General features: G+C 40.1%; 1 protein-coding gene across 2 annotated transcripts in view; it reads right to left on the reverse strand.

The window, feature by feature from the left end:
- SPECC1L (sperm antigen with calponin homology and coiled-coil domains 1 like) overlaps positions 1-26110 on the reverse strand; it is a 170098-nt gene that overhangs the window by 87488 nt on the left and 56500 nt on the right. For both annotated transcript variants that reach the window (XM_012749269.2, XM_012749270.3), the window contains exons 4-7: positions 22694-24324; positions 20579-20786; positions 3966-4039; positions 2453-2628 (exon numbers count right to left, since the gene is read on the reverse strand). In XM_012749269.2, coding sequence (XP_012604723.1) covers positions 2453-2628; positions 3966-4039; positions 20579-20786; positions 22694-24324 — 2089 coding nt within the window. The remainder of the gene's footprint in view (positions 1-2452; positions 2629-3965; positions 4040-20578; positions 20787-22693; positions 24325-26110) is intronic.

Below are 26110 nucleotides of genomic sequence, written 5' to 3' on the forward strand. Positions count from 1 at the left end.
AGGCATGTGCCACCATGCCCGGCTAGTTTTTTTTTGTATATATATTTTTAGTTGGTCAATTAATTTCTTTCTATTTTTAGTAGAGACGGGGTCTCGCTCAGGATGGTTTCGAACTCCCAACCTCGAGCAATCCGCCCGCCTCGGCCTCCCAGAGTGCTAGGATTACAGGCGTGAGCCACCGCGCCCGGCCCATAAGGTAGCTTTTAAAAGATATTCTGTTAGTTTTTGAATTTTTTCCCTATACCTACTTAAGAATTACTCAAAGTAAGGAATAATCAAATTCTTAATAATACCTCGGGCAGGGCGCAGTGGCTCATGCCTGTAATCCTAGCACTCTGGGAGGTCGAGGTGGGCGGATCACTCAAGGTCAGGAGTTTGAAACCAGCCTGAGCAAGAGCAAGAGCGAGACCCTGTCTCTACTAAAAATAGAAAGAAGTTAATTGGCCAACTAGAAATATATATAGAAAAAATTAGCTGGCCACATGCCTGTAGTCACAGCTACTTGGGAGGCTCAGGCAGGAGGATCGCTTGAGTCCAGGAGTCTGAGGTTGCTGTGAGCTAGGCTGATGCCACAGCACTCTAGCCCAGGCAACAGAGTGAGACTCTGTCTCAAAAAAATAAATAAATAAAATAATAATAATAATAACTTCAAAGGGTCCCCATTCATAGATGGAGTCTCATTGTGGAGCTCAGAACACATCACAAATGTCATTTCATCTAATAATTTTTTCAAGTTTCCAATGATCTCTGTTAGATGGAGTGAAAGATACTACTGCGGAGATTCATAGGGTCGTATGATAAAACAAGTGAAAACTCAAGTGAGTGACGGACAGAAACTCACCTATATTCTCTACTTGGGACTCCAAAAATACTAAAGTACCGTGTTTCCCCAAAAATAAGCCCTATCGATAAAATAAGCCCTACCGGGAATTCTAAGCATTTGCGCAATAGAAGCCCTACCCGGAAAATAAGACCTAGTGATGGGCGTGGCTACACAGCGCATCTGCACAACCCACGTATTTCGTCACAGAGCGGGTAAAGAAGACGAACAGCCCTTCTCATCTGCCCCATGAGAGCTCTATTGCTCGACATGAGAGATTGGGGCCAATAGTTCTAAAGGAAATAGAGTCACATTCAGGATTTGGAGAGTTATGATGTTCCAGAAGAAGACGAATTAACTATATTTGAATAAATGTAGATTGTTGTACCATACTTTAAAAAAAATAACACATCCCCTGAAAATAAGCCCTAGGGTGTCTTCTTGACGAAAAATAAATATAAGACCCTGTCTTCTTTTTGGGGAAACATGGTATACTGGGTATTGCTCTGAGCACTTTGCAGGTATTATCTTTCAACAATACTGTAAAGCAGGCAGTACTGCCTCCACTTTAATCACTTCGGTACAAGCGTCAAGTGTCGACTATAGTTGATAGCCACAGATGAACGTGCAAAGTAACTTTAGCCGACAGCCGTGATATGACTTTTCTAATTTTTCATTTATCAAAATAAAATTGCGAACATTTAAAAATAATGATCTGGGAGGCTAAGGCAGGTGGATTGCTCGAGGTCAGCAGTTTGAAACCAGCCTGAGCAAGAGCAAGACTCCGCCTCTACTATAAATAGAAAGAAATTAATTGGCCAACTAATATATATAGAAAAACCTAGCCGGCCATAGTGGTGCATGCCTGTAGTCCCAGCTACTCGGGAGGCTGAGGCAGGAGGATCGCTTGAGCCCAAGAGTTTGAGGTTGCTGTGAGCTAGGCTGACACCACAGCACTCACTCTAGCCTCGGCAACAAAGTGAGACTCTGTCTCTAAATAAATAAATTAAATAAATAAATAAATATAACGTAGTATATTACCTATTCTGATCTACATTACAAGTAAAGCAAAACAAGCTTTCAGTGCTTTAAAGCTTTCCTCATCACACAAGAGCAAAACGGATGTCGTTTTGTCGTCAGTGCACAGCACATACTACCGTGCGGACTGTGAGTGCCAGCTGTGGGCAAGGTTTCGTGGTCAGTGAGAGCGGTCCCAAAGTGGTTAAAGATGAGAAAACTAAAGCTCAGGGAAATTAAGGTTCCTGACCAAGACCACACAGCTAATAAGAGGCTCCAGAGTCCACACCTTCATCACAAAGCTAGAATCTGAAGAGAAGTAACATGGCTGGATTGTGAGGGCAGAGGAAAGGAGAGAGTATGATGTACCCTATGCCAGGAGCATTCTGGCTCCCTCCAGAGGTGTGGCACCAACAACAGCTCTGAAAGATCCATATCAACTGCACTATTTTACATGTATCATAAAATGAGGCCCAGAAAAGTAGAGTAACTTCCATCATATCCAATCTTACTAAGTGTCAACCTCCACTCTCTTTCCACAATACTGCATTACAAAATTGGGATTTAAGCATTCTCTATTGAAAAATAAGTACACACTGGTTTCTGAGAACATACTTGCGTGACTTTATTTCCTCCAATTCTTTTGTGAGTTTCTCATTTTTTTCTTGAGCTTCATGTAACCGGCGCTTCAGATCGCCAATCTCCTCTTGTGCTTCAGATTTAATGTCATTTGCAATGACTACTGCAGTCTGGAGATCAGCTTGAAACTGCCGCCATTCCGCAGATTCTTCCTATATTAAAAAACTAACTTTTTATTTCCAAAAGAGAGCAATGAAGATTTATTTAAAAGCAATAAAATTTGTTTCTGATTAGATTGCTATAATGCACTGTATTTCCAAATGATGATTAAATTTTTTTATCCCAGAGAATTGCTATTACCTATTTCTAACAGGCCATGCAGCTATTATTAGTGAACTTGTTCTTAATGAGGAAAAGGTTTTCTAGCTGATCTGCCTACTGGGGCATCAGGCACTCAGTACCCAATAAATATTAATGAAACTAATATCAAGCCTCCCTTCCTCATGCAAGTCTCAAAGTAAGTCTTATGAAAATAAACATCTTCCAAAATTTACAAAGCTTTACCTCTGAAAAGCTCAAGAAGGTATATTAATGGTATGTGAACCATATAGTAAAAAACTATAAATATCCTGACATCAAAGACTGCAAAAAAAAAAAAAAATCAAAGAAAAGGAAAAGGAAGAGGAAGCCAGAAGAAAAACAACAAACTCAATGCAGGCAGACAAAATTATACAAAGAGGCAGTAAGGAACTGTATGATCTGTTGCTTCCCACAGCCGTGGAGGATGCGGGTGCGGCTGGGTGGGAAGTCGCCCCAGGGCCTCACCTCCACCAGGGCCACAGCTGGGCCATGCCTAAGCCCAGGCTCCCCTTGCCCCCAAAGGGATTTTCTGACATCAGGAAGGCAGCCTGAGAACTGTGGCAGGACCCAAACTATGAGATTAGCTTTTTCCCCTCTCTAGGCATTATGGCGGCCCTGCTTGTTGGCAAGTTGATTGAATCTACAGAATAAAGAAAACAACAATCACATGAAAGCAGCTTAGTTTGGGACACTTTATAATCCAAAGCTAATAAATTTTGTTTTCAAAATATAACACTTGTTTCCTAAATCCATCTTCCTAAAATTACCACCCATAAATTACCAGAGGTTGAGTATTGTTCATCTGAAATGCTTGAGACCAGAAATGTTTTGGATTTTTTCAGATTTTGGAATGTTTGGATTATACTTACCAGATGAGCATCCCAAATCCAAAAATCCATGAGCATTTCCTTTGAGCATCATGTTAATCAATGCTCAAAAAAAACTTCAGATTCTGGAGCATTTCAGACTTCAGATTAGGGATAGTCACCTGTAGTATATTCTCCTGCACAAAATCCAGCACTAGTCCCAACTGGAAACGACAGCATTTGCTTTCTGCCCAAAGCCCAATGGGGCCAATATTACCACTGTACCAACAGCTTAAGATGATTGATAATGTGGTCTATCACTATACCTCAAATGTCAGAAAATTACGATTTCTGACAAGATCATATATGAAGATTTATCCTACCCGAAGTCTCCGATGTAGTGTCTTGATTTCTCTTTCCATGTCATGTTTTTGGTCCTGGAGTTTTTTAACTGTATCTGAAAAGACCACCAAAGTTTAAATATTTATTCTTATAGCTGTGTTCCAAAGAAACAAGATAAAGAGAAGAGGTACTTAAATATGAAATTCAAAGAAAGCTATCCTGTCCAAATACTTTAAAAAAAATTTTAATAGAAAATTTTTAAAGAAAAAAAGGAATATTCAATCCAAGTATTAACCAATATTACATTCTAAGGAAAATACCAAGTTAAAATAACATTTCTGGATCACTTCCTTCCTCAGTGCCTTAATTCTGAGACAAAAAGTTAAGTATATCAATTGTTAGAAATGCACACATTGTTGGCACATAACCAATCAAAACAACACTGACTGTTATTAAAATGTGAACTTTTAATCATAAGGCTTATTAATCTAAAGTATTTATGCAAGCATGATTACCTTTACACACTGGAATACCAGAAAAGTGGTAAATTAGTAAAATTAATTATACAAATAATTATATAACACCCAGGGGAGTTGTTTTTTTTAATTAATTCTATAGAAAATCTTTTTTACAAAATAAAGAATATATTTATAAAGTAAACCAATAACTCAAATTATTTCTTGCATAATATGAATTTTTTAGAACAGTTTCATTCATCTTGTAAAAACATTTAATGATCACCAGTAAGACGCAAACTACTATTCTAGATAGACTGGGGACACTGAAGGCCCACCACAGTCCCCTAGTGTGCCAGTCCCCTAGAAACCAGAACGGTAAGGGGAAGTCACATTCTCTTTGGAGGTTCTGCTCTCAAATCCATGCCTTAGGAAGGTGCCCTGCTGGTAGCTGCCGTTCAGTAAATCTCTCACAGCTGGTTACTTTGAATACCTTTTTGGTTAAGCACCAGAAATGGTCCTTACATTCACCTGGTGACAAATTCTTCACTCTGATTTTACCTATAACCCCTGCCCCAGTAGACACCTGCCTGTTCTCAGTGTTCTGACCCTGCCTTACATACAGCCTTGCAATGTGCTGCTGCTGAAAGGATCACGTCTCTTTACACACCCATCTCTACCACTAGGCTGACAGCACCTCGGAGGCAGAAGCCATGTACCTGGCACATAGTAGGCCTTTATTTATTTATTTTTTGAGACAGAGTCTCGCTTTGTTGCCCAGGCTAGAGTGAGTGCCATGGTGGCAGCCTAGCTCACAGAAACCTCAAACTCCTGGGCTCAAGCAATCCTCCTGCCTCAGCCTCCCAAGTAGCTGGGACTACAGACATGTGCCACCATGCCCAGCTAATTTTTTCTCTATATATTAGTTGGCCAATTAATTTCTTTCTATTTATAGTAGAGACAGGATCTTGCCCTCGCTCAGGCTGGTTTCGAACTCCTGACCTCGAGCAATCCGCCCACCTCAGCCTCCCAGGGTGCTAGGATTACAGGCGTGAGCCACCACACCAGGCCCACAGTAGGCCTTCAAAGTGGAATGAATGTATAAATATGCAAGCTAATGGTAACTAACAGTAAGAAAAAAGCAATACTGAAATCATTACCTAGGGGTTTTTTTGTTAGTATTATATTGAAAGAATTTATTTGTTGTCAGGGACATCAAAACCACAGACACTGGTGTTTCTGAGTAGATGACACTCTTTCCCATTCTGAACACTTAGTGGCAAGGACTCACCACAGTGAGCACCTGCACACAATGACACATATAAGCAACAAAATCTTCCCCAGATAACAAATTGTTAGCTTTTAATCAAGACCCTAAAGTGGCCAAGTGCAGCAGCTCATCCCTGTAAATCCAACACTTTGGGAGGCTGAGATGCAAGTATCACTTGAGGTCAGGAATTCAAGACCAGTCTAGACAACATAGCAAGACCCCATTTCTTTTTTTTTTGAGACAGAGTCTCACTTTGTTGCCCAAGCTAGAGTGAGTGCCGTGGCGTTGGCCTGGCTCACAGCAACCTCAAACTCCTGGGCTCAAGCGATCCTCCTGCCTCAGCCTCCCTAGTAGCTGGGACCACAGGCATGTGCCACCATGCCCGGCTAATTTTTTCTATATATATTAGTTGGCCAATTAATTTCTTTCTATTTATGGTAGAGACAGGGTCTCGCTCTTGCTCAGGCTGGTTTCGAACTCCTGACCTCGAGCAATCCGCCCGCCTCGGCCTCCCAGAGTGCTAGGATTACAGGCAAAGACCCCATTTCTTATTAAAAAAAAAATTAACCAGGTGTGGTGGTGACACACGCCTGTAGTTCCAGCTACTCAAGAGGCTGAGGCAGGAGGATCACTTAAGCCCAGGAGTTTGAGGTTACAGTGAGCTATCTTGGGGCCACTGCACTCCTGTCTGGGCCCTGTCTCTATTTAAACAAATAAAGACCCTAAAACATAAATATCTTGTTGTTTTAGAAGGCTCATCACCTTCCTCATCCTAGTTCCATGAGGAACCTTTGCTTCTGAAATCTTTATGCCATTATGTCTTTCACTTAATGCTGGTATGTTTGTGTTCTGATACTTTTAAATGGCATGAATTCACTTCAGAAGTAACATAAAGCCTAGAATATTTATAACAATTATATGTACAATAATTATTACAAATATACAATAACAATAATGTTATGTAAAGCTGTATAAAAAATAAATGAGATAAAATGTTGGGTATGTTTTGGTACCTAGTGGTTAACTTTCTCACATTCATTGCTCCAAAATTGTTTTTTTGTTTTTTGGTTTTTTTTTTTGAGACAGAGTCTCACGCTATTGCCCAGACTAGTGTGAGTGCCGTGGTGTCAGCCTTGCTCACAGCAACCTCCAACTCCTGTGCTCAAGTGATCCTCCTGTCTCAGCTTCCTGAGTAGCTGGCACTACAGGCATGCGCCACCATGCCCAGCTAATTTTTTTTCATATATATATTAGTTGGCCAATTATTTCTTTCTATTTATAGTAGAGACGGGGTCTCGCTCTTGCTCAGGCTGGTTTCAAACTCCTGACCTCAAGCAATCTGCGCCTTGGCCTCCCACAGTGCTAGGATTACAGGCGTGAGCCACTGCGCCCGGCCTCCAAGATTGTTTAACAAAGTCAGGTCCTATGAAATAAAAAGAGCTCAAAATTTATTCATTAATTCAATAAATGTCATATTAAGTATTAACTTTGTGCCAGGCTTTTTTCCAGGTGCTGAAAATATAAAGGAAAGAAAAAGATGCAGTCCTCATCATATTAGAGACAGAAGGCTAGCAAAGCAGGGCTTCATATACAAAGGATTAGCCTTTAGAGGTCTGTCTCAGGTACAACCTACTTCAGACCACATTTAAACTTGGAAACTAAAGGTAAAATGAGCCATCCAAACTGGTTATGGGCAAAGCGACCACCAAGCTAGATGGGTGAGTCCACTATCCTGATCCTCATCTCGGGAGGCAAGGGCGGCTCTAGAACCAGCGGGGGAACATGGCTTCTCATGACATCACGCATGCATGGATTCAGGGTTTCAGTGACATTATCAGACACAGATAAACAGTTAAGGACAGAAGCTGAAATATTTCTAGTGTTGAAAACACTGGAAGTTATGCCATTCATTTATAGTATATCCATTTTTATGCAAGAAATATACATATATATATATAATTTTTTTTTTTAAGATAGCGTCTCATTCTGTTGCCCAGGCAGTGGTGTCATAATAGCTCACAGCAACCTCAAACTCCTGGGCTCGACTGGGTGTGGTGGCTCACGCCTGTAATCCTAGCACTCTGGGAGGCCGAGGCAGGCGGATTGCTCAAGGTCAGCAGTTCAAAACCAGCCTGAGCAAGAGCGAGACCCCGTCTCGACCAAAAATAGAAAGAAATTAATTGGCCAACTAATATATACAGAAAAAATTAGCCAGGCATGGTGGCGCATGCCTATAGTCCCAGCTACTCGGGAGGCTGAGCTAGGAGGATTGCTTGAGCCCAGGAGTTTGAGGTTGCTGTGAGCGAGGCTGATGCCACGGCACTCATTCTAGCCTGGGCAACAAAGCGAGACTCTGTCTCAAAAAAAAAAAAAAAAAAATTAATTGGCCAACTAGGAAAAAACAATTTAAAAACCTCCTGGGCTCAGGCAATCCTGCCTCAGCCTCCCAAGTAGCTGGGACTACAGGTACCCACCACCACACCCAGCTAATTTTTTTCTATTTTTAGATGGGGTCTTGCTCTTGCTCAGGCTGGTTTGGAACTCCTGACCTTAAGCAATTCTCCCACCTTGGCCTCCCAGAGTGCTAGGATTACAGGTGTGAGCCACCATGCCCGGACAAGAAATATCTTATAATTAAAACAAGCAAGCAAACAAATAATGTTAGGAGTATAATTTCTCTTGAAATTTTCTAAAAATTGTTCTTTTTTTGTCTGGTCACAAAGGACACATCTACTTATCTTTAGACATAATTCACACAAGACAAAGGCAGCAAATCTTACTATAGTTCATTTATAACATCTGGCATCTTGATCCTCAGGTGACATTTAAACTACATGACCATCTTAGACTAATCATAAAATTCCAAGTTGCATTCATTTCTTTTGTTCTTATCCTTTTCTCTTTATTCAACTCTTCTTTCACAGCCATAAAATTTACATAATTGCTATTCTTTAAACAGCATTTTCCTGCCCCTGCCATTACATATTTAATATTGTCAAATCTTACTACTACTCCTCATAAATAAAAGGGAAGCTGGCAGCCAGTGGGCATAGTTAGACAGAATAAAGTGCATTAAAATTGTCTCTAGGGAATTTCATTTAAAACTTTACAATCATGCCTGTATTTTCACTGTAAAACAGAAAGTATTAAAAATGACAACAGGCTTTTCCTCCCCAAAACAAAGGAGTTTGTGTCTAAGTTCTCGCTATGAAAACTACTTAGCAAAACTGCCATCTAGCAGGATTAATGGTCTCACAAGAAGGCAGCATTACTCTTCAACCCTAGAACCTCTCTAAAACCAGTTTCCTTCCTCTTTAGTTTTTCTTGTATAGGGGACACTGCCACCTATTGTCCTCAACTCAAAAGCAACATTCAATTCTACAACAAACAGAAAGGCTACTATGATCTCCTTTTTTAAAAAATTACAAATTATAACTCAATTCTTACAATGTTATTTTTATTCTAGAAATCACATAAACTGCTATTCTCAATGTTATTAGACCAACTTTGTTCTGAACAATCTTGGGCACTACCCTACTGGTTTAACAATGGAATTCATAATCTTATCACCACCAAGGACCTATCATCCCTGACAAATCAAGAATAATCCATTCTGGGCCGGGTGTGGTGGTTCACAGCCTGTAATCCTAACACTTTGGGAGACCAAGGCCAGTGGATCTTTTCAGCGCACAAGTTCGAAACCCGTCTGAACAAGAGCAAGACCTGGTCTCTACTTAAAAAACAGAAAGAAATTAGCTGGACAACTAAAAATAGAAAAAAATTAGCCAGGCGTGGTGGCATGTGCCTATAGTCCCAACTACTCAGGAGGCTGAGAGGCAGGAGGATAGCCTGAGCCCAGGAGTTTGAGGTTGCTGTGAGCTAGGCCGACACCACGGCACTCACTCTAGCCCAGGCAACAGAGTGAGACTCTGGCTCAAAAAAAAAAAAGAAAAGAAAAGGAAAGAAAGAATAATCCATTCTGGCTCTGGTTATATGCCCATCAATCACACAGATGTTATCAGGCAGCTACCATGGACACAGGATCAATCAACCTGTGATTCTTGAAGGTATAAAATAATTAAAATCCATAAGCAACCTTTTCTGTCCTCTAAATCCCTAGAAAACTCTTAAGTACTGGCAACAGCCCTTCGGCAGTCTTACATCTGATCAAGTACCTGCAACTGAAATTTTTAGAAAAACAAGAGTACCCGATCTGTTAAAACCACACCACAGGGGCAGGGCACCAGGGCGGGCACTGTGTTCAGGCACCCAGCCACAGCTTTGTCCCCTACCCAGAATTCCTGACATGGAGGATGGCACAGGTGAGTTTCAAATGAACTGTTTACTATTTTTCTTTACTCTTTAATTTTTATTTTACTCATTTTTTATTTTCCCCCCAAAAAGGAAATATAATTTCCCCCCTTAATTCTAAAAGTAATGCATGCTCACAACAAGAAGCATGGAAAACAGAGCTGGGCATGATGGCACATGCCTGTAGCCCCAGCTACTTGGGAGCTGAATAGGGAGGAGTGCTTGAGTCCATGAGTTCAAGACCAGCCTGGGTAATCCCGTCTCAAAGAAGTATGTAAAACACAAAAAGGTAATAAAAATAAGATTATTTATTATTTGCATTTGGCATATATATTCTCACAGATGTACGTGTATAATTTTTTAAAGAAAAAATTAGATTATACTATTTATACTGTTTCATAAGCTTTTGTACTTAGCAATAGGTAATGAATATCTTTATCAATAAATATATATCTACAGCACCATTTTGAAGGCCACGTAACAATCCATTAATTGGCTATATCATGATTTAATAATCTCCTATTAATAGAATGGGTCTGATTTTTTTTTGTTATAAACAATGAATATCTTTATATGATTGTCCAGATATTACTTGAAGATGCATTCCTAGAAGTGGAAAAAGTGATGAAGGGTCTTTTTTTAAGAGATGGGGTTTTGTTCTGTCACCCAAGCTAGAGTGCAATGGTATGATCATAGCTCACTGCAACCTTGATCTCCTGGGCTCAAGTGATCCTCCCACCTCAGCCACCCAAGTACCTAGGACTATAGGCACACACCACCATGATCAGCTAAATTTTTTATTTTTTGTAGAGACAGGCTCTCACTATGTTGCCCAAGCTGGTCTCAAACTCTTGCCCTCAAGCAATTCTCCTGCCTTGGCCTCCCAAAGTACTGGGACTACAGGTGTGAGCCACCTCGTCTCACCTGGGCCATCAGAAACTATCAACAGGACCTAAATCAATCCATTAGAAGGTTCTGGCTCAAGTATATAGAATTTGTTTTTAGAAGTTACCAAGTTATTTATTTTTTTATTTTTATTTTTTTACATGCAATATTTTTACTTTAGACATGCAAGGAAAACTATTTCAGAATCTACTAATTTAAAGCAAGCAGCTGTATACAGATAACAAAAGAAGCAACATTTGGTTACAGCTCAGCACACAGCATCCAAAGCAAACAGGCATGAGACAATGCATATTTATGTAGCATTAAAGCCAGATGGATAACATATTGTGGGGCAGAGGAAGGGATGGAGGAAACAAATGGAGATGAAAGACCAATGTTTCTCAATGCTTCAAATGTATAATGCTAAATTTCTAATTTGACAGCACATCCAGGTGCTTCAAATGTAGTACATTACAGCAAGATGGTTAAATGGAAATAACTCATCTGTATAGCTGCCCAATACTAAGTTAGGTCAAAACACATTTTCATAGGTCTTCTTTCAGTGGTAAACCTGTTTGATCATGTTCTGAAGTTATTGTTTAATAACTTACTAAATTCAGGCTTTAAGCTCTCTAGATATAAACAATGAATTATTTGGTACTTTTCCTTTTGTAATAAAACATGCTATATGTTTTATTAAAATATACAATAATGATCAATATTAAAAGTTTTAATATTCAGAAATATAAAGCCACAGTTAATAAAACATTAAGTATTTAAATGCAGACTTAATATATTAGAAAGCCATAACTAGTAAAATATGTCTTTAGGTATTAAAACTTAACATTAGGATTTTTTCTTTTTCTTTTAGAATAGATTCCTTTCAAAATAGGATTTTTTGACTATAAAATAAACTCAGAATTAATATTTTGAAAAAGCTACTATTAAGCAACAGATATTGCAGAAGAGACTTCAGACATAGCTTTCTATAAATTCTTAAAGGGATTGTTTGATATTATTATATAGCACAAATGTGATTCAATAAATGTGGTGCTCAAAGTTTCCTAAAAACTGAAAGTTTTAACTTTAAATATACAATAGTACAGATCATTTTACTTTCTTGTATTTTTCCACATATACTTTTATATGATACATTAGAACACATTAGCTCATATAGATTGTAAAATAAATCACCCCTGATTCCCAATATTTGAACTACACTATATATGGCACTGCTTATTTTGACCTAGCACTTCAGCTATATTTTCTTTGGTAAACATGTTAACGATTGTCAGGTTTTGGAAGTTACCAAGTTATTTAACTTATTGTATAGAACACATTGAAATCAGCATTTTTTTTTTTTTTTTGAGACAGAGTCTCACTTTGTTGCCAGGCTAGAGTGAGTGCCATGGCATCAACATAGCTCACAGCAACCTCAGACTCCTGGGCTCAAGTGATCCTACTGCCTCAGCCTCCCAAGTAGCTGGGACTACAGGCATGCACCACCATGCCCAGTTAATTTTTTATATGTATATTAGTTGGCCAATTAATTTCTTTTTTATTTATAGTAGAGACGAGGTCTTGCTCTTGCTCAGGCTGGTTTCGAACTCCTGACCTCGAGCAATCCGCCCGCCTCGGCCTCCCAGAGTGCTAGGATTACAGGCGTGAGCCACCACGCCCAGCCGAAGAAATCAGCATTTTTTAAGGAACACTATTATATTTAGTTACTATACCATTTCAGTATAATATCGTATTTAAAACTTTTACTGGTTTTAATTGTAAAAGTAACATGCACAGTGCATACGCTACTGTCAGTGGCTTGCTGTATTTCATCAGGGCGTTCCTCAGCGCCAGTACACCCAGACCTACCTGGTTTATCCTCACTGGTGAAATAGCAACCAGAGTAGGGAGATACTGTGCACAGCTGTTGAAAACACAGGTAATTTTCAAGTTTTTGTGATGATGAACAATTCTGCAAATACAGGTAGTTTTCAAGTTTTTGTGGTAATGAACAATTCTGCAGTAAGCATCCATATCTATGTATACATCTGCCAACTTATAAGAATGTTTCTGAAGGGTACAGGTTCCTGGAATTGGATTGTTAAGTCAGTGTTGTACTTTTAACATTTTGATCAATGCTCTAAAAATGTTCTGGTAATCCATACTCCTTTCAATAGTATATCAAAGGACTCCTTCCTCCGCCGCTCCCCCCCCCATTATCAATCTTTTTAATTTTTCCACATCTGCTACGTAAAAACCGGCAACTTGTTTTACTTTGTATTTCTTTGCTTTTTACTAAATTACGGCTTCTGGGGTCCTTTGTTGACTTATCTACTCATATATTTTATTTAGTTAATGGACTGTTCCAGTCTTACTGGTGTGTAGAATCCTTGACATATTTACTTAAGTGTTATAAATATTTCTCTCCATGTGATTTATTTATGGTATCGTTTATTTATTATACTTAGGGAGAATTTAAAATTTTAATTACACATAGTCAAGTCTGAGCCCTTTTTTCTATGTGGCTCTGGTCAATCTGCCATGTTTAGAAAGGCTTTTCCCCACCTCAGAAATAGGCAACTCCCCCCTTCTGTCTCCTGCTACTTCCCAAATCTCAAGCCAGCCCTGGTTCCACCGCCACTTCCCCACCGTCAAACTAGTGCTCCAAAGAGACACTACCCTGTGTTAGGGACCAGGTTCTCATCACGTCTCAGGAAAGGCACTTAAAATCTAACTCCATGAGTGCACAGGGCACTGTATGCAAATTTTAAATGGTTGAGAAAGTCACTGTGACTGGGCTAGACCTAAGATTTCCCTGACACCACTACTCTTGGTAGCTTGGTTATTCTAGACTGGTGGTGAAGTCATTAACTTTATTTGTTTGGGCTCACTTGATCTGCTTCATTCTGCTATTTCTCTTTAAAGCTCTTTTAAGGTATTTTTAAAATGTTTAATAAGTCCTGGTTGTTCTTTCTTATTTATAAATTACAAGAATGGTTAATATTAGAGACTTCTGCATATTAACTCAACAACTGTGGTGGTCTCACTGTTCTATCCAGGAGCCTCTCCTCTCCAAATAACAACTGGCTAAAAGTTGTGCTGATGACACATGCGTACAGGTGGCTCCCACCAAGGTGAGGGCCAGTAGATCTGTTTCACTGCTGGGCCAGACTGCCTTTCCCTTTGTGTGGTTTCCTCCTCAACACTGCACAGCAGTCTGCAGTTCCTTCAGGCATAGGGTTCACTTCTCTTTCTGATGCCAACATCATACTAGGAGCCCCGGGCACCATGTTCTCCAATATCATTTAGAAAAGAGTTTGGGCCGGGCGAGGTGGCTCACGCCTGTAATCCTAGCACTCTGGGAGGCCGAGGCCGGTGGATTGCTCGAGGTCAGGAGTTCGAAACCAGCCTGAGCAAGAGTGAGACTCCGTCTCTACTAAAAATCGAAAGAAATTAATTGGCCAACTAATATATATAGAAAAACTTAGCTGGGCGTGGTGGCGCATGCCTGTAGTCCCAGCTACTCGGGAGGCTGAGGCAGCAGGATTGCTTGAGTCCAGGAGTTTGAGGTTGCTGTGAGTTAGGCTGACGCCACGGCACTCACTCTAGCCTGGGCAATAAAGCGAGACTCTGTCTCAAAAAAAAAAAAAAAGAAAGAAAGAAAGAAAAGAGTTTGAACTCAGCAGCAAGCTGGAGGCAAAGACCGCAGCCACACGCTATGCAGGAGAGGAGGAGTACAGGGTTCTGGTACTCCTCTAGCACTGTGGCCTGCTCTTCCCAGCCCCTACCAGCCCTGAGCTGGAGCTTTTAGTCCTCTTGTCCCAAAGTTTTGTTGGGAACATCGTAACGCAGAGTTTTACTGTCCTCTACTGTAGGCTTTTCTATTGTTTGATTTCTCCAAATGCCCAATTCCAGAAATCACTCAAAATTGTTAATCTACTGATTGCCCCCCCCTCCCTGTTTTCTCTCTCAGCTTTTGGTTCACTGAAGATTTTATATTTCTTTTGCCAGGTCAATACAACTTTGGGAAGGAAAAGAAGGAAAAGATATGAGATCTAGGAGCCTTCTGTAACTCCAATTACATGTGTAACACTGTTCAATATTATCCCACTGGTCACTAATGCTACTTTTGTTTTTTTTTAATCATTTTTCTCCCTGTTCCTCAGACTGGATAATGTCTACGGAATTATCTTCAAGTTCACTGGCTCTTTTGTATCTCTAATTTGCTATTTAAACAATTCAGTAAAAAAAAATTTTTTTTTTTTTTGAGACAGAGTCTCACTTTGTCTCTCAGGCTAGAGTGAGTACCATGGTGTCAGCCTATCTCACAGCAACCTCAAACTCCTGGGCTCAAGCAGTCCTACTGCCTCAGCCTCCTGAGTAGCTGGGACTAGAGGCATGTGCCACCATGCCCAGCTAATTTTTTGTATATATATTTTTAGTTGGTCAATTAATTTCTTTCTATTTTTGGTCGAGACGGGGTCTCAATCAGGCTGGTTTCGAACTCCTGACCTCGAGCAATCCACCCGCCTCGGCCTCCCAGAGTACTAGGATTACAGGCGTGAGCCACCGCGCCCGGCCAATTCAGTAAATTTTTTATATTAGCTGTTACAATTCCTACTTGGATCTTTTTTATAGATTTCATTTCTCTGCTGGGATTTGCCATTTGCTTTTTCATTATGAGCACATTTTCCTTTACATCCTTGAGTATACTTACAATAGCTACTTTAAAATCCAGGCCACAGACCGGGCGCGGTGGCTCACGCCTACAATCCTAGCACTCTGGGAGGCCAAGGCGGGCAGATTGCTCCAGGTTAGGAGTTTGAAACCAGCCTGAGCAAGAGCAAGACCCCATCTCTACTATAAATAGAAAGAAATTAATTGGCCAACTATTATATATAGAAAAAATTAGCCGGGCATGGTGGCGCATGCCTGTAGTCCTAGCTACTCAAGAGGCTGAGGCAGCAGGATTACTTGAGCCCAGGAGTTTGAGGTTGCTGTGAGCTAGGCTGATGCCACAGCACTCACTCTAGCCTGGGCAACAAAGGGAGACTGTCTCAAAACAAAAACAAAAACAAAAAACAACAAAAAACAATGCACAGAAGGAAATGTCAATTTCTCAATTAACAATATTCCCTGTCATCAGTCCCTTATACCAAGTCCTGACTTAGTATCTATCCCAAATGCTAGAATTCTCTAGGGAAAAAAAAAACCTCCTATCAGACTACAGAGATGTAACCTATAAATGTAATGTGTGAAATCTGTTTAGATTCTAGACCTTATAAAAACTGAAAAAGACATTTTGAGGACAGCTGGGAAAATCTGAATACAGGCTATTAGATGACACTAGGGAATTATGACTAATTTTACTACATGCAACAATAATATTGTGGTTATGAGAAGAATGCTTTTTTAGGAACTGCATGTTGAAATATTTATAAATGTCATGAGTCAACAACTTACTGTCGACCAGACAATAAGGAGTGACCAACAGATGACGGAACCCATTTTTCTGCAATGCAATAAAATGGCCAAGTGGGTTTTTCCTTTGTTGTAAATGAGGAATGTTTTTCCTTTGACTCCATCATCTAGTTCAGGATGCCTCAGTATATTGTTTAACATTTGTCAACAGGCCAAAGGACTCACAATTGGAAGAATGAAGAAGACTTTTTAAAAAGATCTGGATTTTTCCTTATGACTTGGAATCCATCTTTGTCTTTTATAACTAGGTCATAGCACACCATTAATGTCAGCAATTAACAATTTTGAATTCCAAAAAACCTAAGTAAAATGACATATTTAATTTTTTTTCCTATTTTTTTCTTTGGGTGGGTGGGGAGAGCTTAGAGCTGTCTTAATTTGTATTCTCTTGACTGAATAATAAATTTTTAAATATATAGTTTCCTCTATTAAACACTTAAACCTGGCCATCTTAAAAAAAAAAAAAAAACTTACTGTCAACCAGTTCAGTTAAATACACACACATACACACATGAAGGTGCACATTGCAAAACGTTAACAACTGTCAAACACAGGCGTAGGTGGTAACTACACTACTCTTTCAATATATCTGTATATTTGAACTTTTCATTTCAAAAAACTGAGGAGAGAAGCTACATGGGTAAAAAAATGTATTCAGGATGTTCAGACATTTTCTAATTAAAATCCACAAAATATTACTGTAAGGATTTCTAAAATTTTGTCCCAACAATCCTGACCATCTTATTTTTCTAGCTTTTGCCCCAATTACCACAAGGTGGCACTCTTTACATGTTCAAAACAAAAGTTTCTCAGAGAAAAAGATTACCTATAATACCTGTACACTAGAAGTACACTGAATTTCCAAATTAGTCTAAAAAACTTTAGAACCCCTTACATTTAGGAAGCAGAATTAGATACATCCCCTCAAGTAAAACTATAAACTAAATACAAATGTTGAAAGGTTTTTTAAACTTTAGATGAGAAAATTTATCTCTATGACAATCAATCATCTTCTCCAAAAGACACAGTCCCATACTCTGTACACTTTAGTACATGAGGGCCTCAGAATGGTCCAAACAACCATGGAGTCAATCTGCAGATGCTGGGTCAGCCAGCCAGAGCTCAGAAATGCCACAAGACACTTTTAGGGGCTCTAGCAAGTGACCCACTCTCGCCTGGCAATGGTTCAAAGCTCCCTATCTATGCATCCATAGTACACAGTACATGGGACCTGCCACTTAATGCTCTGTTAATGAATAATAAACTGGTAGAGCCCAAAGGAGCAGTAGCATGAACCACGAGTTTTAAAAGCTGTACCCAGGCCGGGCGTGGTGGCTCACGTCTGTAATCCTAGCACTCTGGGAGACTGAGGCAGGCAGACTGCTCGAGGTCAGGAGTTCAAAACCAGCCTGAGCAAGAGCGAGACCCTGTCTCTACTATAAATAGAAATAAATTAATTGGCCAACTAATAAATATAGAAAAAATTAGCCGGGCATGGTGGCGCATGCCTGTAGTCCCAGCTACTTGGGAGGCTGAGGCAGCAGGATCACTTGAGCCCAGGAGTTTGAGGTTGCTGTGAGCTAGGCTGACGCCACGGCACTCACTCTAGCCTGGGCAACAAAGTGAGACTCTGTTTCAAAAAAATTAATAAATAGGCCGGGCGCTGTGGCTCACGCCTGTAGTCCTAGCTCTTGGGAGGCCGAGGCGGGCGGATTGCTCAAGGTCAGGAGTTCAAAACCAGCCTGAGCAAGAGCGAGACCCCGTCTCTACTATAAATAGAAAGAAATTAATTGGCCAACTGATATATATATAAAAAATTAGCCGGGCATGGTGGTGCATGCCTGTAGTCCCAGCTACTCGGGAGGCTGAGGCAGGAGGATCGCTTGAGCCCAGGAGTTTGAGGTTGCTGTGAGCTAGGCTGACGCCACAGCACTCACTCTAGCCTGGACAACAAAGTGAGACTCTGTCTCAAAAAAAAATTAATAAATAAAGGCTGTACCCAATGCATCAAAAAAGGTTTTACCCCCATTCTCCCTTTCCATCCCGCCTGGGCAATATAAAAGTATATTACAACTTAAAATGTGTTAATATTTGAGGAATCTAGATGAAGAATGTGTACGAATTCTTTAAATGTATTATTTGGAAATAATTTCAAACTTACAAAAAGTTACAAAAATACTACAAGGAACATCCATATACCCTTTTACTTGGATTTGCCTATTGTTAACAGTGTACTCATTTGTTCTAGCTCTAATGTTTTTCTAGAATCATTTGAAGATATACATCATGGCTCTTTGCCCCTAAATATTCAGTGTGTGGCTCCGAAGAACAGGGATATTCTCTTACATAAATGTAGTAATCAGGGCCAGGCGCGGTGGCTCACACCAGTAATCCTAGCACTCTGGGAGGCTGAGGCAGGAGGACTGCTCAAGGTCAGGAGTTCAAAACCAGCCTGAGCAAGAGCAAGACCCCCTCTCTACTAAAAATAGAAAGAAATAGAACTTCATTGGACAACTAAAAATATATAGAAAAAATTAGCCAGACATGGTGGCGCATGCCTGTAGTCCCAGCTACTTGGGAGGCTGAAGAAGGAGGATTGCTTTAGCCTAGGAGTTTTGAGGTTGCTGTGAGCTAGGCTGATGCCACGGCACTCTAGCCTGGGGAACAGAGTGAAACTCTGTCTCAAAAAAAAAAAACCAAAGTAATCAACTTTGTAAATTTATACACCAATATGATACCTTTATTTAATCTACCAAACATATTCCAATTTTGTGATAATGTTCTTTTTTTTTTTTTTTTTTTTTTTTTTGAGACAGAGTCTCACTTTGTTGTCCAGGCTAGAGTGAGTGCCGTGGCGTCAGCCTAGCTCACAGCAACCTCAAACTCCTGGGCTTGAGTGATCCTTCTGCCTCAGCCTCCCGAGTAGCTGGGACTACAGGCATGCACCACCATGCCCGGCTAATTTTTTTATATATATATCAGGTGGCCAATTAATTTCTTTCTATTTATAGTAGAGACGGGGTCTCACTCTTGCTCAGGCTGGTTTTGAACTCCTGACCTTGAGCAATCCGCCCGCCTCGGCCTCCCAAGAGCTAGGATTACAGGCGTGAGCCACAGCGCCCGGCCTTGTGATAATGTTCTTTATAGTATTTTCCCCCTGAAGTACTGGGCCATCCAGGCATAAGTATGACATTTAATTGTCATGTCTCCTTAGCATTCTTTAATCAATAACATTTCCACAGCCTTGGTCTTTTACAACATTGACATTTGTGAGAAAGATAGCATGCCCCACACTTCTGTTTTTAGTAGACTATTCCTCACTTTTTGCCTTCTAATGTTTGTGATTAATTGGAGTTATGCCTCAGTCAGAACATGGCCAGGCCAATGCTGTGTCCAATATCCATGTGCCTCTGTCACTCACATGACTGCCTGGTCAAAGTGCTGCCCAATTTGTCTACTATATAATTATGTTTATTTTTCTTCTTCACTTGTAACTAGTAAACAGCCTATGGGAATACATTTTAAGGTCATGCAAATGTCCTATTCCTCATCATAATTTCTACACAGAAATGCTTTGTACTATTTTTACAACTTTTTTCTAAGTCTAAAAAAATCAGAAAATAATCTTTTTTAAAAAGTTTTAACATAAAGACAAAGAAACTTAAAAACTGAGTTTCAATTCCACCATATTATAAAAATCTTCATAGTACGAAGGAAAATCAGACAAATAAATAAAAACCTGTGGCTTAGGCTTAAGATCATTCAGGATCTTACCCTGTACTATGGCAATTAAAAAAAAAAAAAAAAAAAGATCATTCAGGATCAATATTTTTCTGTCTCACTTGCAATCACTGTAAGTAAATAATAAATGCCTTTTATTAAGATCTAGAAAATAATAATCCCATTAGCTTTTCACTTAAATGATTTTCCTTAATTAGGCATAATTGTAAAGTTATTGCTTCTACCTAAGAGTTCTTCTTTAGAAACACAACACAGCAGTCCAAAAAGATTATCAACCAATGTGTGAATTACACTTTTACCATATGTATACACTACAGCTGTGCCTTTGGACTACAATACCAATCAGAAGTATTAATTTTTATTTTATTACTAAATGCAAAATATCCCCATGTTTAAAAGAGTAGAATAAAAAGGAATGAAAAGTTCTCTCATTTAGGTTATATCATTCATGAAGCTGACTAAAAAGATGAAACTTTAAAACATTAAAAAAAAAAGTTCTCTCATCACTTACTCTCTAAATCAGAAATGATGAGGTTGTCATGAAGTTTCACAGCTCGATGTTGTTCTACTTCATCTTCAAGTTCAAAGATGGTTTCTTTCATGTCACTCCTTTCTGTCTCTTTTTCTTCCAGCTCTGATCTTAATTTCTCTAATGTCATATTCAAATCTTCAATTTGTTTCTTAGCTTCTTCTTGGAAGGCTCGGTATTCATCTTCTACCTACATAAAATTGATGATGCAGATTTAGAAAAGTAAGAATTGTTTCACGATTAGGTTCTAGAACTGAGGTATACACTGTTTCAAACAGAAGCTATGTGTGAGGTGCTATGCAAAAACCAAAACAAGCTGTTTAATAACTGTTAAAAACTATCAACAAGTACTCTATAATAATATAACACTTTATGTAATACGCTTAAGTATATAAACTGTTGCTCATCACTGACTAAAATTATATTGACATATCACTGATCTTAACCAGATTATTTATGAGAAAATTTTGGAAATTTTCCCTTCTCCAAAGTTTGGACTGAAAGCATATGCATTTGATTAATGATTAACATGCTCTCCTCCATAAATGATGTCTTATTGGTAACAATTACACTATCAAATTGAAAATGGACACATGAAAAAATGCTCAAATAGTGTCTTCGCAGAAGTATTCGTTTATAATGCCCCCTCAACATACATGCACCAAGAAATAACACACATATCCTAAACTCTATCTCTAAAAGTGATCACTAAAAAAATATTAAAGTCTAAACTATTCAAATTTTGGCCAAAGATACACTGATATCTTTCTTTAAAAATCATTGCACTAAAACAACAAATAAATAAAATGTGAGAGAGAATTAATTGGATACCTCATGGAAATAAACACTTCATCAGCAACCATGCAGGGCACAGATCCCCAGGCAGAAAGTCAGCAGCCCTGGGCAGCAGTTCCAGCTGAGCCCTCACTGCTACACTGCTGCATATAACACAAGGGGGTTGGGCCAATGAGCTCTAAGGTCCCTGTCAGCAACAAATTATAGACCTCTAAGAAACAGGAGTCTCTATACTCCTAAATTACTTTTAACTCACAACAGAATTCTATTTGGAAAAAAACTACAGCAGGGGCAGGCTCAGTGACTCACACCTGTAATCACAGCACTTTGGGAGGCCAAGGCAGGAGCATCACTTGTGGCCAGGAGTTTGAGACCAGCCTAAGCAAGAGCAAGACCCTGCCTCTACAAAAAAATAGAAAAATTAGCCGAATGTCATGGTGTGGGCACCTGTAGTCCCAGTTACTTGGGAGGCTGAGGCAGGAGGATCACCTGAGCCCAGAAGTTTGAGGTTGTAATAAGCTATAATGACACCACTGCACTCTAGTCAGGGAGACAGAACAAGACTCTGTCACCAAAAGAAACCTACAATGACAGCAGAATCACAAGTGACAGGTATTGCTGATCCTATAGACAGGAATACTGGCTCTCCATCTATCTTATACCAAAATATATTGGAGATGAGGATGTAAATTATATAATCTGCTCCACAACCAAGGACAGATTCTGGTATTAGTTGTAACTCAAGCCACATCCTCTCACAGGCAAGAAAACTTATGAAATGTAATGAAATACAATTGAGTGGAAGAGACATTATCATAAGAATGCTTTTCACTCTATTCCAATAAAAGAAAACCATTTTCAAGCTTAAAAAATATCAACTTTTTGGCTGGGCTTGGTGACTCATGCCTGTAATCCTAGCACTCTAGGAAGAGGAGGAGATGGGAAGATCACTTGAGCTCAGGAATTCAAGACCAACCTGAGCAAGAGCGAGATCTCTTCTCTACCACAAAAACAGAAAAAAATCAGCCAGCAGTTGTGGCATGTACCTGTAGTCCCAGCTACTCCGGGATCGCTTGGGCCCAGGAGTTTGAGGTTACAGTGAGCTAGGCTGAAGCCACTGTACTCTACCTGGGGCAACAAAGCAAGACCCGGTCTCAAAAAAAAATTTAAAAATTTAAAAAAATCAGCTTTAAAAAATAACTAATAACACACCAAACAAGTGATCCTGGCTCTCAGCAAATATGTTGTGCACAACGGCTGCCAAAAGCTGATTCAGAATGTTTTAATCTACTTAAACAATACCTTAGCAATGGTGTCCTGCAATCGATTGGCATCATTTCGGGTATGAGCCAGATCTTCCTGCAGGCTACTAGCCAAAGTCTCTGCTTTTTCTTTGTCCAGCCTGACACTCTCCAGGAGATCCTGAATATCAGATTTGTCTCCAGAGTTGTGGATAGAATACAACTCCGCCACTTTCTGCTTCTCGTTCTCTAGCTGGGCCTTCAGGCGGTTCATCTCTATCTGGTCACTGGCCACTGTGGCTTTGTACTCCTCCAGCGTGGCTGCCAAGGCTGCTTTCCCCTTCTGCTCAGACTCAATGATTCGCTCCATATGGTGACTGCGTTCTTTGAGTGCTCCTATCATTTCTTGAGCTTCTTTGTTATCTTGTTCTGCCATTTTCAAAGTATTGCTTAAATGCTGCTGGACACCAAGAAGCTGCTCTCGTTCAAAACGAGCATTCTCGGCTAGGTCCATGTAGCGTTGTTCTAGCTCCATATAGCGTCCACTTTTTACATCTTCATCTATGACATAAGAAATGTGATGCTCATCTAGAAGGGAGCGGAAGTACTCAATCTGTCGGCTAAAGTGTTCCAACTTATCGCTTTGCTGACACAAAGACTCCATGAGAATAACCTTCTCTTCTCCAAGCCTCTCGTTCTCACTATTCAGCTCCTGAGTAATCTGCTGTAGGTCAGCTAGCTCTTGCAGAGTTGCCTGGAGTTCCTCACTGGTGCTGTGCTGGTTCTCCTCCATCTGGTGTATCCGCTCCGTCAAGCAAGCAACGGACACCTCGCTCGCGTTCCCGCTGCTCCCCTTCCGGGAGCGCTCTATGCTGGGGATGCCTTCCGACTCTGAAGATGACGGTGCGTCCAGCGCGTCGTCGCTCGACGTGAGGGGCTGGTAAACCTCACTGCACTCGCTGTCTAAATTGTCCATAGAGTTACTGTGCTGATGGTCCATAAGCGTGTTTTCATCCTGACTCAAGAGATCCTCCACTGAGCCGGGGGCAGAGCCTTCCACTGAGGAGGTCAGAGTTCCTCCCCCGTCGCTCTGGTTACCAGGGGCGATTTCTGGGCTCAGGGACTGATAGCCAAACAGTTTTTCAGAGTTGTCTAACCTCTGCTCTAGGGAAAAGCCCAATGCATTCAACCTGTCCTTTAACATTCTGTTTTCATTTTTCAGCTGGTTGAGCTCTTCACGGATGGCAGTATTCTGCTCCTGCAGCTGCAACAAGGTGGACTCAACATCAGTGGGCTGGTGAGCAATAATGGTTTCCTTCTCAGGCTTCTCGTCACCCTCACAGTGACCCTCACTGATGCCCAGCTGCGCACGCATGTCTCGGAGTTCATTTCGCAAATGTAAAATTTCCACGTCCTTGGTTTTTGCCAGTGTGAGAAGATCCTTCACCTTGGCTTCCAAAGCAGCTTTGTCACTGATCTGATTGTCCGATTTCGACTTGCTCATCCGAACATCACACTCCGTAGCAGTGCGACTGCGGGAACGTTTAGCCAATGCCACGTCATTAGCTCCCTGACCTGCAGAAGGCAGTTTTTTGCTCTGGTTTAGTCGGGTACGTTCACGTAATCGTTCTCTAGTAGAACTGGAGTCTTTATTACCTGCAGAAGTGCTCCGCTTGGTTGATGAACTTGTGCCTACATGTTTGAAACAAAGAATTTAAGGCAAAAATATTAGCAACAAAAAGGCATATATAGTTCATGCCCCAGGTCGGATAAGATAAAATCTAGGATCTACACATTGATTTAGACCTACAATAATCTTGCCTTAGAGTCTGTTGCTTTAAAATTCAGTTTCCTCCAAACCAGATAATTCATCTTTTAATTGTCAATGAAAAAAAAGTTATACACTTTATTATACACTTTTAAAAGGCAAATTTTATAGAATGTGAATTATATCTCAGTAAAGATGTTATTTAAAATACACACACCAACTCAAATCCAAAAGCAGGGCTTTAACTAGTCGGCTGGGTGCATATATTCTAGGGCAAGATAGGTGAAGCTGACTGTAGGATTAGCCAGGCAGTGGCAATCTAACTGGAAACAGATGGTGAAGGGAACCCACAGATGGGCAGGAAGGGAAAGGCAGCCTCAGGACAGACCAAAAATCTAAGTTACCACTAAGAAACAAAAGAATTATGACCAAAGTAAATGGGAAAAGGTTTTCCGATCATAGAATGCCACATAAATAGTAATGACAGTAATAACAATAGCTAACATATATCTAGCAATTATTCCACACACACAAATTAACATTTCACATACCTTAATTTACACAAGCCTCATTAAACGCTGAGGTAGGTGTTATTGTCACCCTGTTTTACAGATGAAGAAACTCAGACACAGATGTTAAATAATTTGCCAACAGGTAATAAATGGATGAGCCAACATTCAAATCCAGGCAGAATCTGCAACTTAACCAGTATGCTATCTTGCCTCTCTAAACATTAAAAACTAATGAGGTGTTAACATTAAATAATGATGATGCATCAATCGAACGTGCTGCACAGATCACATTAATGAAATTTTAAATCTGTGAAAACAATCGACATGACCATTTGTTTAATACAAAAAGAATAGGAATATGTTTAAATAGTCATGAATACTTAAGATTTTTCTTTTTTTTTAGTTTAAAAAACAAGCTCTAGATCTCTATCAATAAGCATTTTTAAAGGTTCTTTATGTAGTGGGCAGCAGGTTGTAGAGGTAACAGGGAGTGAGTGGTCTCCATGATACAGGAAGAGAGCCACACACGGCAGGTGTGGCAGAGCAGAAGGAACCCAGGCTGGCCACACAATAGACAAGGATGAGGATGCAGGAGTGAGCACAGAAGGGAGGGTCAGGTGACACAGTTAATGGAAGATGCAGGGGAATGTTTATATAGAGCCCCTAACATCTGTGAGTCATAGCAAGTCAATAAATGTTCTTAAACAGGGAAGAAACATGAAGAAATGAGCATTTTTATGAAAATTAAGCTAGAGGATACTAAGTGGAACACACGAGGAAGAAAGCAGAGCAGGAAAGCAGGAACGTGGGTAGGTGGAACAATCAAAGTAAAGGAGCCCCACAGTTGGTGTGGCAGCAAGAACAGCGAAGGGACAATAAACCTGTGACAGGATGCAAAGGCGGAAATAACAGCATTAGGAGAAACAACTGCATATGGAGGCCAAAAAAAGAAAAGGATGGCATAACTTTTCTCCCAAACATTAATTCCTTTCCCCATTTCTGTAAAGGGTACATACCATCATCCTTCTTATCTAAACCAAAAACCTCTCCAAAAACAGGAAAAATCTGTGCATGTCTGAAAGTCAAAAGGAAAAAAAAGCCAATAATGAGGGAAAGGACTGGAAATGCCCCAAGATGAAAGGAAAGGTAGAGAAACAAGAGAAGAGGGGGAGAGAGAACACAAAGAAGAAAATGCCCT

This window comes from Microcebus murinus, chromosome 22 (assembly GCF_040939455.1).
Source record: "Microcebus murinus isolate Inina chromosome 22, M.murinus_Inina_mat1.0, whole genome shotgun sequence".
Classification (NCBI taxonomy): domain Eukaryota; kingdom Metazoa; phylum Chordata; class Mammalia; order Primates; family Cheirogaleidae; genus Microcebus; species Microcebus murinus.